The sequence below is a fragment of the Bubalus kerabau genome, chromosome 1 (genome assembly GCF_029407905.1).
Source record: "Bubalus kerabau isolate K-KA32 ecotype Philippines breed swamp buffalo chromosome 1, PCC_UOA_SB_1v2, whole genome shotgun sequence".
Taxonomy (NCBI): Eukaryota; Metazoa; Chordata; class Mammalia; order Artiodactyla; family Bovidae; genus Bubalus; species Bubalus kerabau.
In genome coordinates this window covers 177,809,019-177,823,163 of record NC_073624.1, presented here as the reverse complement: position 1 = coordinate 177,823,163, position 14,145 = coordinate 177,809,019, and the positions used below count along the sequence as shown (strand labels likewise).

Genomic DNA, 14,145 nt, shown 5'->3' with positions numbered 1-14,145 from the left:
AGGGTTCAGGATGGGGAACACATGTATACCTGTGGCGGATTCATTTTGATATTTGGCAAATCTAATACAGTTATGTAAAGTTTAAAAATAAAATAAAATTAAAAAAAAAAAAAGAAGAGTCGTGGAGAAGGACTAGTATAAACAGGATTCACCTGACTTCTAACTTGGTCTCTGGGGAACAGAAAATCATTACGAGAAACTTCTCTCTAGACCAGTTCGCTGGGAGAAATCACGTGCTTAAGGATGGAGTAACAAGAGGGAAATGTCCCTAATGACCAAATCTAGGCATCCATAAATATCTCACATGCTGCAGTCCTTCTGCTTCTGCCGCCTCAGAGTAGAGGAGACATGCTCATTGCTTTTGGAGTCCTGCATCTGCAAAGGGGCTTTAGTTCCTCTTGCTGTCTTGTCTGAGAACACAGCTTCAGACTCCATCATAAACCATCTTTAAGGAATTCAGACTTCCACACAAGATCTTCCTTTCAAAGAACCTAACTAGGTGGGTCTAAGGACTCACAGATACTTCAGGTAAGATTCAGAGACAATGGAAGATGAAAAGTTTTACCCAAGGTCACAAGAGATTCTCAGGAGACTAGTTCAGAGCCAAGACTTGGACATGTCTCTTTGTTGGTTGGCTAATTTATTTATAAGTACTTTATTAGTGGATTTTCAGGTGGCACAGTGGTAAAGAATCTGCCTGCCAGACTTTAATTATATTTCACTTAATTATTTTTGATACTGCCATATTTACCTAGTTTTGTTTCCACCTCATTTTCCACTTTTTTCTGTATGTGTGCACACATTTATGAAAACAAAAATGTGAACCAAGCAGAGGAGATTCTTGCTCATGTGGATATTATAATCGAGAAAACAGAACACAATAAAATAAATGCATGAATAACATAACATCCTCAGGGATAATCCATCTGAAGAATGGAGACAGACAGTTGGCGGCAAACACAGTATATTACAGAGTATGAGCTGGGGAGAACTTTGCACAAGGTATAAGGAGCAGAACCCGGACTAGTGTCAAAAAGGAAGCCTACTGGATGTGTCCAAAAGGAAAAAAAAAAATTTACATCCCAAGAGTAACAAAGAAGAATTACATAGAGAAAAATAAGAGAAAGGCCAACCTCATTCACTATTGGACCATATGAAAACTAGTGTGGTAAATAAATAGGAATAGGTACAGGATTAAAAACTAGATCAGGGACCTGACACTGATGACATGATGAAGCAAGTGGAGCAATAAAGGTCCAGTGGTCTGTGCTCCCTTGAATCCAAGGTACTTCAGCACCCAAACAGCTGCCTCTTCTCTCTGAAACCTGGCTCCTCTGTTGGGCTCTTTATTCATATTGATTTTCCCTCATTAGCAGGAACTGCCCTTTTAAAAGTTTTCTTGCCTTTACTGCAGTGCACTTCAGACTTTTTGACTAAGTCCCAAAGTAAGATACGCCTTTCACATCCTGATCCTGGGTTGATTGCAAAGAATCAGACGTGACTCCACAACTGCACATGCACACTGGCATGTCTGTATAGACAAACATAGACAAACACACATATACACACACAGACAGGTACCTACCCATGCATATGACTGAGCAAAGAGGGTCAGAAATGATTTTGTGTGTATCCTTACTAGTTATGATACACTCATACTTTTTGTGTGTTTCATTTATTATTTTCTATTTAATTTTTGCAAACCATAGTTCAAACCCCCAATGGGACCTAATCTGAGAATATGAAAACATTCCTCTTGCTTGTTCTCCATGCCTATTCTAGTATTCCCTTGCATCTTTTCTGTCTCTTATTGTCTTTTATTAGCAGCAATTTTTGTGAGGCCATATTCTTTCAAGTCCATGCAATATATATTGAATTAGTTACAGCTTCCCACTAAATCTGCTCAGATTGGGGTAGGGAAAAGGTAGTGAATGTGTATAACATTGCTCCATGTGTCAAGGTTCTCACAGTCTAGCAGGGAAAAAAGACGTGGGATTAAATAAAAGTCACACAGAGAAGAATAGCCCCACCACAGTGTTGTGTGTGTGTGTGTTGTAGGCCATGAGAGTCCTCAAAGGAAGGATACATGAACTGGTCTACACCAAAATGTTCCCCTGAAAATACAGATGACAAAATGTCAGCCAAATATGAAAACAAAAAGTGGATTGATTTTTGTGCTCAGGATTCCTTGGAAATAAAATTAATAAGGTGCAAAGAACAACTTGTGAATTAGGGACTCCCTGTATCTTAGGTCGGAGAAGGCGATGGCTCCCCACTCCAGTACTCTTGCCTGGAAAATCCCATGGATGGAGGAGCCTGGTAGGCTGCAGTCCATGGCGTCACTACGAGTCAGACGCGACTGAGCGACTTCACTTTCACTTTTCACTTTCATGTATTGAAAAAGGAAATGGCAACCCACTCCAGTGTTCTTGCCTGGAGAATTCCAGGGATGGGGGAGCCTGGTGGGCTGCTGTCTATGGGGTCGCACAGAGTTGGACACAACTGAAGCGACTTAGCAGCAGCAGCAGCAGTACCTTAAGGTTGAGTAGCAGCAGGAGGGTCACTTCATTCCTTAGCATCCTCTGGCCCCCTCTCTCATCACCCTCCCTCTTGTATCTTCCCCTTGGAAAACTGGCTTCTTTGGAGCCTGAATACCTGAAACAGGTGTCTCCTTCAGGGCCTTTGCACCGGCCATTCCTTCTACCAGGCAGGCCTCTCTTCCTTGAGATCTCTGTTCAAATGTTACCTACTTTTCCAGCCTACCTGAACACCCAGTAAAGAATAATACCCCAGCCTCTCTCCCTTATGCCCCCTTTTCCTTCATTTTACCTGTCACCATTTAACATGTTATATGATTTTATATTTGCTAACATTATTTTTCCATCATCCAATTATAGGAACTTTTGTCTCTCAGCACACTCTACCTCTTGCCTTGAAGCTGGTAAGTACTCAATTTATGAGCCCCAAAGGATTGACAGAAATCTCATTAAAAGTATGTAATACCTGACCTCTTGGGGAAATGGCTGCAAAGGAATACGAATTTGTAATCAGACATGGAACAGGGAATGCCCTGAAGGGGACAGATTTCACACCAAAATTCTAGGCATTGATTTCATGACTGCAAAATATAAATTGTATCATTTGATTATGCCAGTAATGCTCATTTTTGTGAAAAGTGGTCATATCATTTTGGGGGATTTAACTCCAGGTCATTCCCTCTACCACATGGAGCCAGAGAATGATATACATATTTCAGAATTTCTTCTTCTTGGAATATCAAATGAACCAGAACTTCAGCCCCTCATATTTGGGCTTTTCCTCACCATGTACCTGATCACTGTGTTTGGAAACCTGCTCATCTTCCTGGCCGTCAGCTCAGACTCCCACCTCCACACCCCCATGTACTTCTTCCTCTTCAACCTGTCCTTTGTAGACATCTGCTTCACCTCCACCACCATCCCAAAGATGATGTGGAATATCCAGATGCAGAGCAAAGTTATCACCTATGAAGGCTGCATCAACCAGATATACTTTCTACTACTCTTTGCAGGGTTGGATGACTTCCTCCTGACTGTGATGGCCTATGACCGGTTTGTGGCCATCTGCCACCCCCTGCACTACACAGTCATCATGAACTCCCGGCTCTGTGGACTGCTGGTTCTAGTGTCATGGATGATGAGTGCCCTGAATTCCTTGATACAAATCTTAATGATGTTGCGGCTGTCCTTCTGTAGAGTCCCAGAGATCCCCAACTTTTTCTGTGAACTCAATCAGGTAGTCCGAAGTGCCTGTTCTGACACCTTTCTTAATGACATGATGGTGTATGTTGCAGCTGGGCTGCTGAGTGGTGGTCCTTTCATTGGTATCCTTTACTCTTACTCTAAGATAGTTGCCTCCATACGAGGAATCTCATCGGCTCGGGGGAAGTACAGAGCATTTTCCACCTGTGCAACTCACCTCTCAGTTGTCTCCTTATTTTATTGTACAATCCTAGGAGTGTACCTTAACCCTGCTGATGCCCACAACTCACACTCAAGTGCAATAGCCTCAGTGATGTACACTGTGGTCACCCCGATGCTGAACCCCTTCATCTACAGTCTTCGGAATAAAGACATAAAAGAGGCTCTGAAAAGATTCATTGAGCGATAAAAGGACATACTCTTCTGCGGCTAATAAGCGGATCCAAAAATTGCCATTCTTTCATAAGACTGTGAATATACAATTTGTCTTTTCTATTGCTTCCTTAATTTTACATTTTTTGACTTCAACTTCTCTTTATATGTAAATAATGCAGTTTGTTAATTTACCCATTTATTTCATTTTCCTGCTTTCACATATTTTCTTCCAAACATATCAGAAATATTTGCAAAGTCCCTTTTATTTCTTGAGTCTGTGTGAATTTCTTAAGAATAATATCTTTTTTTTTAATTTAATTATTTATTTTATTTTTTAACTTTACAATATTGAATGGTTTTGCCATATATCAAAATGAATCCGCCACAGGTATACATGTGTTTCCCATCCTGAACCCTCCTCCCTCCTCCCACCCCATACCATCCCTCTGGGTCGTCCCAGTGCACCAGCCCCAAGCATCCAGTATCATGCATCGAACCTGGACTGGCGACTCATTTCATATATGATATAATACATGTTTCAATGCCATTCTCCCAAATCATCCCACCCTCTCCCTCTCCCACAGAGTCCAAAAGACTGTTCTATACATCAGTGTCTCTTTTGCTGTCTTGTGTACAGGGTTATTGTTACCAATTTTATAAATTCCATATATATGCATTAGTATACTGTATTGGTGTTTTGCTTTCTGGCTTACTTCACTCTGTATAATAGGCTCCAGTTTCATCCACCTCATTAGAACTGATTCAAATGCATTCTTTTTAATGGCTGAGTAATACTCCATTGTGTATATGTACCACAGCTTTCTTAGCCATTTGTCTGCTGATGGACATCTCGGTTGCTTCCATGTCCTGGCTATTATAAACACTGCAGTGATGAACACTAGGGTACATGTGTCTCTTTCTCTTCTGGTTTCCTCAATGTGTATGCCCAGCAGTGGGATTGCTGGGTCATAAGGCAGTTCTATTTCCAGTTTTTTAAGGAATCTCCACACTGTTCTCCATAGTGGCTGTACTAGTTTGCATTCCCACCAACAGTGTAAGAGGGTTCCCTTTTCTCCACACCCTCTCCAGCATATATTGTTTGTAGATTTTTGGATCGCAGCCATTCTGACCGGTGTGAGATGGTACCTCATTGTGGTTTTGATTTGCATTTCCCTGATGATCAGTTTAATCACCTCACCCTTCTGAACCACAATTTTACAGATTTAGAATGTGGCTTATAATTGTACATCCTCATAAGATGTTCTGTTGCAAAGTAACAAATGAGACAACATAAATAAGATGCTAAGCTCAGTCCATTGTGCATTAAAAGATCCATGTGGATCTCTTATCATTACCAAGTTTTTTTATGATTAAAGGATTAAATCCTAGCTTTTTACTTGTGTTAAAACAGAAAACACCTAATTGACGTGTCAAAAGCGTTTTGAAGTCAGGGATTATTTTACCTATGGTTTCATAGCAAAGGAACACAGCTCTATCCATTATGGAGGAGGAAATAATAATTTTCCGGAGATATCAAGAGCTGCATTCCCCATCACAAGATAGTGCTTTTGAAACCAAGGGACCTAGTCCAGACAGGTTCCTCAGACTTAGATTTGGAGGACACTTTGACTCACGGTTGCAAAAAGTTTCAGTGTTAGAACTCTGGGATACAGGCATGTTCATGGAGTAGTAATAAGAATGGGATACACTTGACTTCTAACCTGGTCTCCTGGGAATGACCAATCAGCTGAAAAAATTCCATTCTGTCCAGACAAGTTCCCCTGAGGAAATGATGTGTTTGAAGATTGAGGTAATAGTGGAAAATGTGCTGAACATGTATAATGAGCAGATAAAGCAAATACACAGAGCTATAAATATCTCCACTGCTGCAGTGTCTGAGTAGCTCCACCTTGAGCTGAATGGGGCATGGTTTTGCATTTGGATTCTTAAGTATGGTTCAGAGACCCACGCTTCACTCTTTCCTTCTTTCCTGTCTGGATTCAGAGCTTCAGTCTCCACCATCAACCCTTCAGGAGGAATTTAGACTTCCTCTCAGACTTCCTATCTGGGTGAGTCTGAAAGGCCAGCAGGAGAAAGTCAGAGAGGATGAAACCCAAAAACATTTACCTGAGGTCACCTGAAAGCCCAAACTGCTGGTCCAGAGCCAAGGTTGTCTTAATAATTTATAATCAATTTGTTTAATATGTAAAAAAGACAAGTGCCTATTGCATTCAGCAATTCAAGAATTGTTGATAATTATGTGATGGGGATGAAAACCTAGTTAGGGGAGACTCAAGAAGAAATGGCAGGCACAGTGGTGTCAGTAAAATTTGAACATTTCCAAGGAGATTTGCAGTTTAAGAGAGTAGGGAAACATACTATTTGGTCAAGAGTGGCTTGCAGTGAAGAGATGACATCTTATGTATTTATTTTTGATTTTTGAGATGGGGTATATTTGAGCATGTTTTATATTCATAAAGAAGATCCAGATCAATGGAATAGCTACTACCCAGAAGCTTACAGTTCTTAAGACACACATTTCATAGAATCTTTTCTCACATTGAGTATTCACTTGAAAAAATTGAATTTAGTATACAGAGTCACATTATGCTAAAAGGCTTAATTTTTCATTAGGCTTGTTACCTGGGAGGCTGAATATATTGGGGGGGGGGTGATTAATAATTTGCTTCTCTATTACATATTATCTATGCACATTGTTTAATATACTGGCATTTGAGTGTTATTGTTCCTTTCTTTTTTGCTCTATCATTTCCTCTGTAATTTTATTCATACCTCTATGAAGACAACAGAATGTATAAAACAGGTGACGTCACTGATTATTTGGATCTAATGTTTTAATGGAGAAATATTTCAGAATAAAATAAACGCATATATTACCAAGAGTCATCAGATACAAATGACATGAAGGAAGGGGTAGGTTTTGTGGTGTTTATAGGATTTTGTAGGGTACATTATGAGGAGTTTAACACAGGTGGGACAAAAGTACAGAAGTAGACTGTAACCAAGGGGTTTGCCACCAAAAAAAAAAAAAAATCAGAGCACAGGAATAACAAAAATGCCACTTAAGAAAAGTGATAGGGGACTTACGTACTGGCCCAGTAGTGAAGAATCCACCTGCCAGTGTAGGAGACATGGTCCAATCCCTGATCCAGGAAGATCCCACATGTTGTGGAGCAACTAAGCCTGTTCACCACAACTATTGAGCCTGTAATCTAGAGCCCAGGAGGTGCAACTACTCAAGCCCACACACCCTAGAGCCTGGACTCTGCAACGGGAAGTCACAGCAATGAGAAAGCCGCACCACAACTAGAGAGTAGTCCCTGCTCATTGCATCTAGAGCAAAGTCCGCACAGCAATGTAGACCCAACACAACCAAAGTTAAATAAATAAAATATTTTTAAAAAAGAAAGAAAAGCAATACAAGGGAAAGTCTCATTCCCTACTGGACCATATGAAAATAAGTGTGGACAAATACATAGGAATAAATATGGAATAAAGAATTGACCAAGGGCCTGATGTGGACACTGTAGTGAGGCACTAGAGGAATAGAAGTGCAGTCAGTGTGTGGGTCCTTGAGTCTGAGATCACTTCAGCCCCACACTGCCATCTGCTCCTTCTGCAACCTGCTCTTGCCTTGGCCTCTATTTATACTCCTTCTCTCTTGGCAGGGACTGGTCTCTTACCAGTGTCTTCTTGCATTTATTGCAGTGGGTAAGAAACCTTTTTGACTCTGTCCCAGCTAAGACATGCCTTTTATATGTGATCCAACCATACCTGCATGCATGGGCATGAGCATACACAAACACAGGCATCTGAACAAAGAGAATCAGAAAAATCCTACTGTATATGATGCAGTCTGACATTTTAATTTTGCATTTTATTTTTTCTACCCTATTTTATTCTTACAAGCTACATAGTCTGAACCTCCAATAGGTGTGAATCTCAGAATATGGGAAATGTTTCTCCAGCATGTCTTTTAAAACTATGTTAATGTTTCCCTGGTCCTTTTTGGTGATTTCTGTGAGAACATGTCTTTTTCATTCCTTCATGCGGTATGTATTTATTCAGGTACTGCTCACAACTAAACAAAATCTAAGGGGTTGAAGAGTATGGCACGTATAGTCTAGCAGAGAATAACAGATGCAGAATTAATTAAAACCTCATAATGATAACCCTGTAGCTAAATGACTGTAAGTGAAATTCCCTGTTTTCTGTGCACATGTTTTAAAAAGAGAAGAATTCATGAAAGAAATGATCTGAAAAAGAAGATGGTGTTTTGGAGATAGGGAGGGGTGAAAATTCCAAATAGAGTTGTTGATTCTCTAAGGAGGTGCATATCAGCTCTGAGGCTTGAGCCTGTGGCATCAAGTGAAGCTGTGACTCAAGTTGAATACTCATGAGATTGATGTGAGTGAAGGCAGCACAAGGCTGAAGTGGTGGCTCAGTCACATAGAGTCAAGGCTAGGATTTGAAGCTGTGGAGTTTGGGGCTGGTTTCACAGTGGGGAGTCACTGGGAGAGAAGGAAGTCAGGGAGTTGGTTGTTTTGAAACACAGCCGTTCCCTCTGACTAGCACACACTTCTACCCAGAGAGACTCATGTCTCCTTCTTTCTCTTTCTTGAAGCCTCTGATCAAATGTTTTCCAGGCTACCTGAATACCCAGTAAAAAATAATACCCTCATCAACTCTCTTCTTTATATTTGATCTATTTTCCTTTACAGCACTTGTCAACATATGATCATTTGTATGAGTTTTTAAATTTTTTCCTTATATGTTTTCTCCACCATTGAACTACATGACCTGTTGTCTCTCAGCACCCTCTCCTCTTTCTCCAGAATTTGGTAGGTCTTAAATTTGTATTCCCTCAAATGCATGACAAAATCCCTCATTACAAATGTAGAATACCTGACCACTGAGGGAAAACGCTGACTGTAAGTTAGGCTTTCCTATTTTGAGATGGCACAAGAGATTGGCTTGAAGGGGAAATTTCTATACAAAGTCATGAATTTTTTTTTAATTTTATTTTATTTTTAACTTTACATACTTGTATTAGTTTTGCCAAACATCAAAATGAATTCGCCACAAAACCACTATGAGGTACCGTTTCACACCAGTCAGAATGGCTGCAATCTAAAAGTCTACAAGTAATACATGCTGGAGAGGGTGTGGAGAAAAGGGAACCTTCTTACACTGTTGGTGGGAATGCAAACTAGTACAGCCACTATGGAGAACAGTGTGGAGATTCCTTAAAAAACTGGAAATAAAACTGCCTTATCATCCAGCAATCCCACTGCTGGGCATACACACTGAGGAAACCAGAAGGGAAAGAGACACGTGTACCCCAATGTTCATCGCAGCACTGTTTATAATAGCCAGGACATGGAAGCAACCTAGATGTCCATCAGCAGATGAATGGATAAGAAAGCAGTGGTACATATACACAATGGAGTATTACTCAGCCATGAATATTTTTTGAATGCAAAATATAAATGTTAGAGTTCACCTATGTTTGCAATGCCAATTTTTGAAAAACTAGTCATGCTATTTTTTGTTTCCAGGAAGTCATTTGCATCACATGGAACCCAGGAATGAGACACCAATTTCAGAATTTATTCTCCTGGGATTATCAAAGGAGCCAGAACTGCAGCCCCTCATATTTGGACTTTTCCTCTCCATGTACCTGATCACTGTGATTGGAAACCTGCTCATCATCCTGGCTGTCAGCTCAGACTCCCACCTCCACACCCCCATGTACTTCTTCCTCTCCAATCTGTCCTTTGTAGACATCTGCTTTATCTCCACCACCGTCCCAAAGATGTTGAAGAACATAAGGACACAGAACAAAGTAATAACCTATGAAGGCTGCATCATCCAGATGTATTTTTTCATACTTTTTGCGACATTGGACGTGTTCCTCTTGACCGTGATGGCCTATGACCGCTTTGTGGCCATCTGCCACCCCCTCCACTACACAGTCATCATGAAACCCCGGGTCTGTGGCCTGCTGGTTCTGCTCTCCTGGGTCTTGAGTGCTCTGAATTCCTTGATACAAAGCATAATGGTATTGTGGCTAGCTTTCTGTACAGACTTGGAAATCCCCCACTTTTTCTGTGAAGTTAATCAAGTGGTTCAACTTGCTTGTTCTGACACTTTTCTTAATGACTTGTTGATGTATTTTGCAACTGGGGTGTATGGTGGCATTTCCCTCACTGGAATACTTTACTCATATTCTAAGGTAGTTTCCTCTATACTAGGAATTTCATCTGCTCGGGGGAAGTATAAAGCATTTTCTACCTGTGCCTCTCACCTCTCAGTTGTCTCTTTATTCTACTGTACAGTCCTGGGAGTATATCTTAGCTCTGCCGCTACTCGCAGCTCACAATCAAGTGCTGTTTCCTCGGTGATGTACACTGTGGTCACACCCATGCTGAACCCCTTCATCTACAGTCTGAGGAATAAAGATATAAAGAGGGCTCTGAAAAGGATCATTGGGATGGCAGCTATATAAGGACCAGTTTTCGTGGGGCTGAAGAAATGCCTGTGATTTTAGGGCTCAAAACCTCAGAGCCCAATTCTTTGATCAGGTTGCTGAAGTAGAACTTGATCTTTCTATTTATTTCCCCAAATTTCCATTTCTTTGAATTCAAGGCCTTTACATTATATTACCAAATGAAATTACATACTGGGGAATTGTACCAACTTATATTGTGCTCCCCATGAGTGTGTAAATCTCTGTAAATATCTGTAAATCTCTCTATATAAGCATCTGAATGCAGAGTTCCAAAGAATAGCAAGAGGAGATAAGAAAGCCTTCCTCAGCGATCAATGCAAAGAAATAGAGGAAAACAACAGAATGGGAAAGACTAGACATCTCTTCAAGAAAATTAGAGATACCAAGGGAACATTTCATGCAAAGATGGCCTCGATAAAGGACAGAAATTTTATGGACCTAACAGAAGCAGAAGATACTAAGAAGAGGTGGTAAGAATACACAGAAGAACTGTACAAAAAAGATCTTCATGACCCAGATAATCACGATGGTGTGATCACTCACCTAGAGCCAGATCCTGGAATGTGAAGTCAAGTGGGCCTTTAGAAAGCATCACTCCAAAGAAGACATAAAGATGGCTAACAAACACATGAAAAGATGCTCAACATCACTCATTATCAGAGAAATGCAAATCAAAACCACTATGAGGTACCATTTCACACCAGTCAGAATGGCTGCAATCCAAAAGTCTACAAGTAATAAATGCTGGAGAGGGTGTGGAGAAAAGGGAACCCTCTTACACTGTTGGTGGGAATGCAAACTAGTGCAGCCACTATGGAGAACAGTGTGGAGATTCCTTAAAAAACTGGAAATAGACATGCCTTATGATCCAGCAATCCCACTGCTGGGCATACACACTGAGAAAACCAGAAGGGAAAGAGACACGAGTACCCCAGTGTTCATCGCAGCACTGTTTATAATAGCCAGGACATGGAAGCAACCTAGATGTCCATCAGCAGATGAATGGATAAGAAAGCTGTGGTACATATACACAATGGAGTATTATTCAGCCATTAAAAAGAATACATTTGAATCAGTTCTAATGAGGTGGATGAAACTGGAGCCTATTATACAGAGTGAAGTAAGCCAGAAAGAAAAACACCAATACAGTATACTAACGCATATATATGGAATTTAGAAAGATGGTAACAATAACCCTGTGTACGAGACAGCAAAAGAGACACTGATGTATAGAACAGTCTTATGGACTCTGTGGGAGAGGGAGAGGGTGGGAAGATTTGGGAGAATGGCATTGAAACATGTAAATATCATGTATGAAATGAGTTGCCAGTCCAGGTTCGATGCACGATACTGGATGCTTGGGGCTGGTGCACTGGGACGACCCAGAGGGATGGAATGGGGAGGGAGGAGGGAGGAGGGTTCAGGATGGGGAACACATGTATACCTGTGGCGGATTCATTTTGATATTTGGCAAATCTAATACAGTTATGTAAAGTTTAAAAATAAAATAAAATTAAAAAAAAAATAAAAAAAAAATAAAATGTTATAGATTCAAGATAAAAAAAAAAAAAAAAAAAAGAAAGCATCACTACGGACAAAGCTAGTGGAGGTGAAGGAATTCCAGTTGAGCTATTTCAAATCCTGAAAGATGATGCTGTGAAAGTGCTGCACTCAATATACCAGCAAATTTGGAAAACTCAGCAGTGGCCACAGGACTGGAAAAGGTCCATGTTCATTCCAATCCCAAAGAAAGGCAATGCCACAGAATGCTCAAACTACCACACAATTGCACTCATCTCACATGCTAGTAAAGTAATGCTCAAAATTCTCCAAGCCAGGCTTCAGCAATATGTGAACCGTGAACTTCCAGATGTTCAAGCTAGTTTTAGAAAAGACAGAGGAATCAGAGATCAAATTGCCAATATTCGCAGGATCATGGGAAAAGCAAGAGAGTTCCAGAAAAACATCTATTTCTGCTGTATTGACTATGCCAAAGCCTTTGACTGTGTGGATCACAATAAACTGTGGAAAATTCTGAAAGAGATGGGAATACCAGAGCACCTGACCCGCCTCTTGAGAAATCTGTATGCAGGTCAGGAAGGAACAGTTAGAACTGAACATGGAACAACAGACTGGTTGCAAATAGGAAAAGGAGTACGTCAAGGCTGTATATTGTCACCCTGCTTATTTAACTTATGTGCAGAGTACATCACGAGAAATGCTGGACTGGAAGAAGCACAAGCTGGAATCAAGATGGCCGGGAGAAATATCAATAACCTCAGATATGCAAATGACATCACCCTTATGGCAGAAACTGAAGAGGAACTAAAAAGCCTCTTGATGAAAGTGAAAGTGGAGAGTGAAAAAGTTGGTTTAAAGCTCAACATTCACAAAACAAAGATCATGGCATCCGGTCCCATCACTTCATGGGAAATAGATGGGGAAACAGTGGAAACCATGTCAGACTTTATTTTGGGGGGCTCCAAAATCACTGCAGATGGTGACTGCAGCCATGAAATTAAAAGACGCTTACTCCTTGGAAGGAAAGTTATGACCAACCTAGATAGCATATTCAAAAGCAGGGACATTACTTTGCCAACAAAGGTCCGTCTAGTCAAGGCTATGGTTTTTCCAGTGGTCATGTATGGATGTGAGAGTTGGACTGTGAAGAAAGCTGAGTGCTGAAGAATTGATGCTTTTGAACTGTGGTGTTGGAGAAGACTCTTGAGAGTCCCTTGGACTGCAAGGAGATCCAACCAGTCCATTCTAAAGCAGACCAGTCTTGGGTGTTCATTGGAAGGATTGATGCTAAGGCTGAAACTCCAATACTTTGGCCACCTCATCTAAAGAGTTGACTCATTGGGAAAGACCCTGATGCTGGGAGGGATTGTGGGCAGGAGGAGAAGGGGACAGGAGAGGATGAGATCACTGGATGGCATCACCGACTCGATGGACATGAATTTGGGTAGACTCCGGGAGTTGGTGATGGACAAGGAGGCCTGGCATGCTGCGATTTGTGGGGTCACAAAGAGTCAGACACAACTGAGTGACTGAACTGAACAGAACTGATAAGATGTCTCCCCACAAGTGAGAGGTTTTATTAATTGAGGTGAAGGGTTGGTTACTGTATTTTACGTTTTGTCACTTTTTTTTTTTGTCCTGTTTGTGCTTGAAAACTTCTAATGCTACCTACTAACATGACTCTTTCTGTTGTTTTATGAAATATCTCCTCTTTCCTGATGTGTCACAAGTACACAAAGATGGTGAGTGAACAACATCAATTCATCCATTTCCCATGTCTTTCAAACTCAGGAGTCTCTTCTTTCCTCATGATCAGAGGATGATCCACAAGAGAGGTTGACAGCCTGTGCAGTCATATGATTCAGATTCACCAGTTTTTCTGTTACAGCAGGCATGTCTGTCCACCTCTCCTAGTTTCCTATAAAATAGTCACTTGTAACTATAGTTACCTGAAATAAGCTTGGGTAATGGAATGGC

General features: G+C 40.8%; 2 protein-coding genes across 2 annotated transcripts; both read left to right on the top strand.

Annotated features, from left to right (window-relative positions):
• The first annotated feature begins 3,225 nt into the window (after nucleotides 1–3,225).
• On the top strand, nucleotides 3,226–4,149 carry LOC129619786 (olfactory receptor 7A17-like). The gene has a single exon (XM_055535156.1). It carries the CDS (start codon nucleotides 3,226–3,228, stop codon nucleotides 4,147–4,149), a length of 924 nt encoding a protein of 307 aa, XP_055391131.1.
• Nucleotides 4,150–9,687: 5,538 nt separating this feature from the next.
• Nucleotides 9,688–10,644, top strand: LOC129624504 (olfactory receptor 7A17-like). The gene has a single exon (XM_055542524.1). The coding sequence runs from the start codon at nucleotides 9,712–9,714 to the stop codon at nucleotides 10,642–10,644; it is 933 nt and encodes a 310-aa protein (XP_055398499.1). The 5' UTR covers nucleotides 9,688–9,711.
• Nucleotides 10,645–14,145: the final 3,501 nt, after the last annotated feature.

Coding starts and splice junctions, on each gene's coding strand:
- LOC129624504 (XM_055542524.1), top strand. CDS start 9,712: ATGGAACCCAGGAATGAGACACCAATTTCAGAATTTATTCTCCTGGGA.
- LOC129619786 (XM_055535156.1), top strand. CDS start 3,226: ATGGAGCCAGAGAATGATATACATATTTCAGAATTTCTTCTTCTTGGA.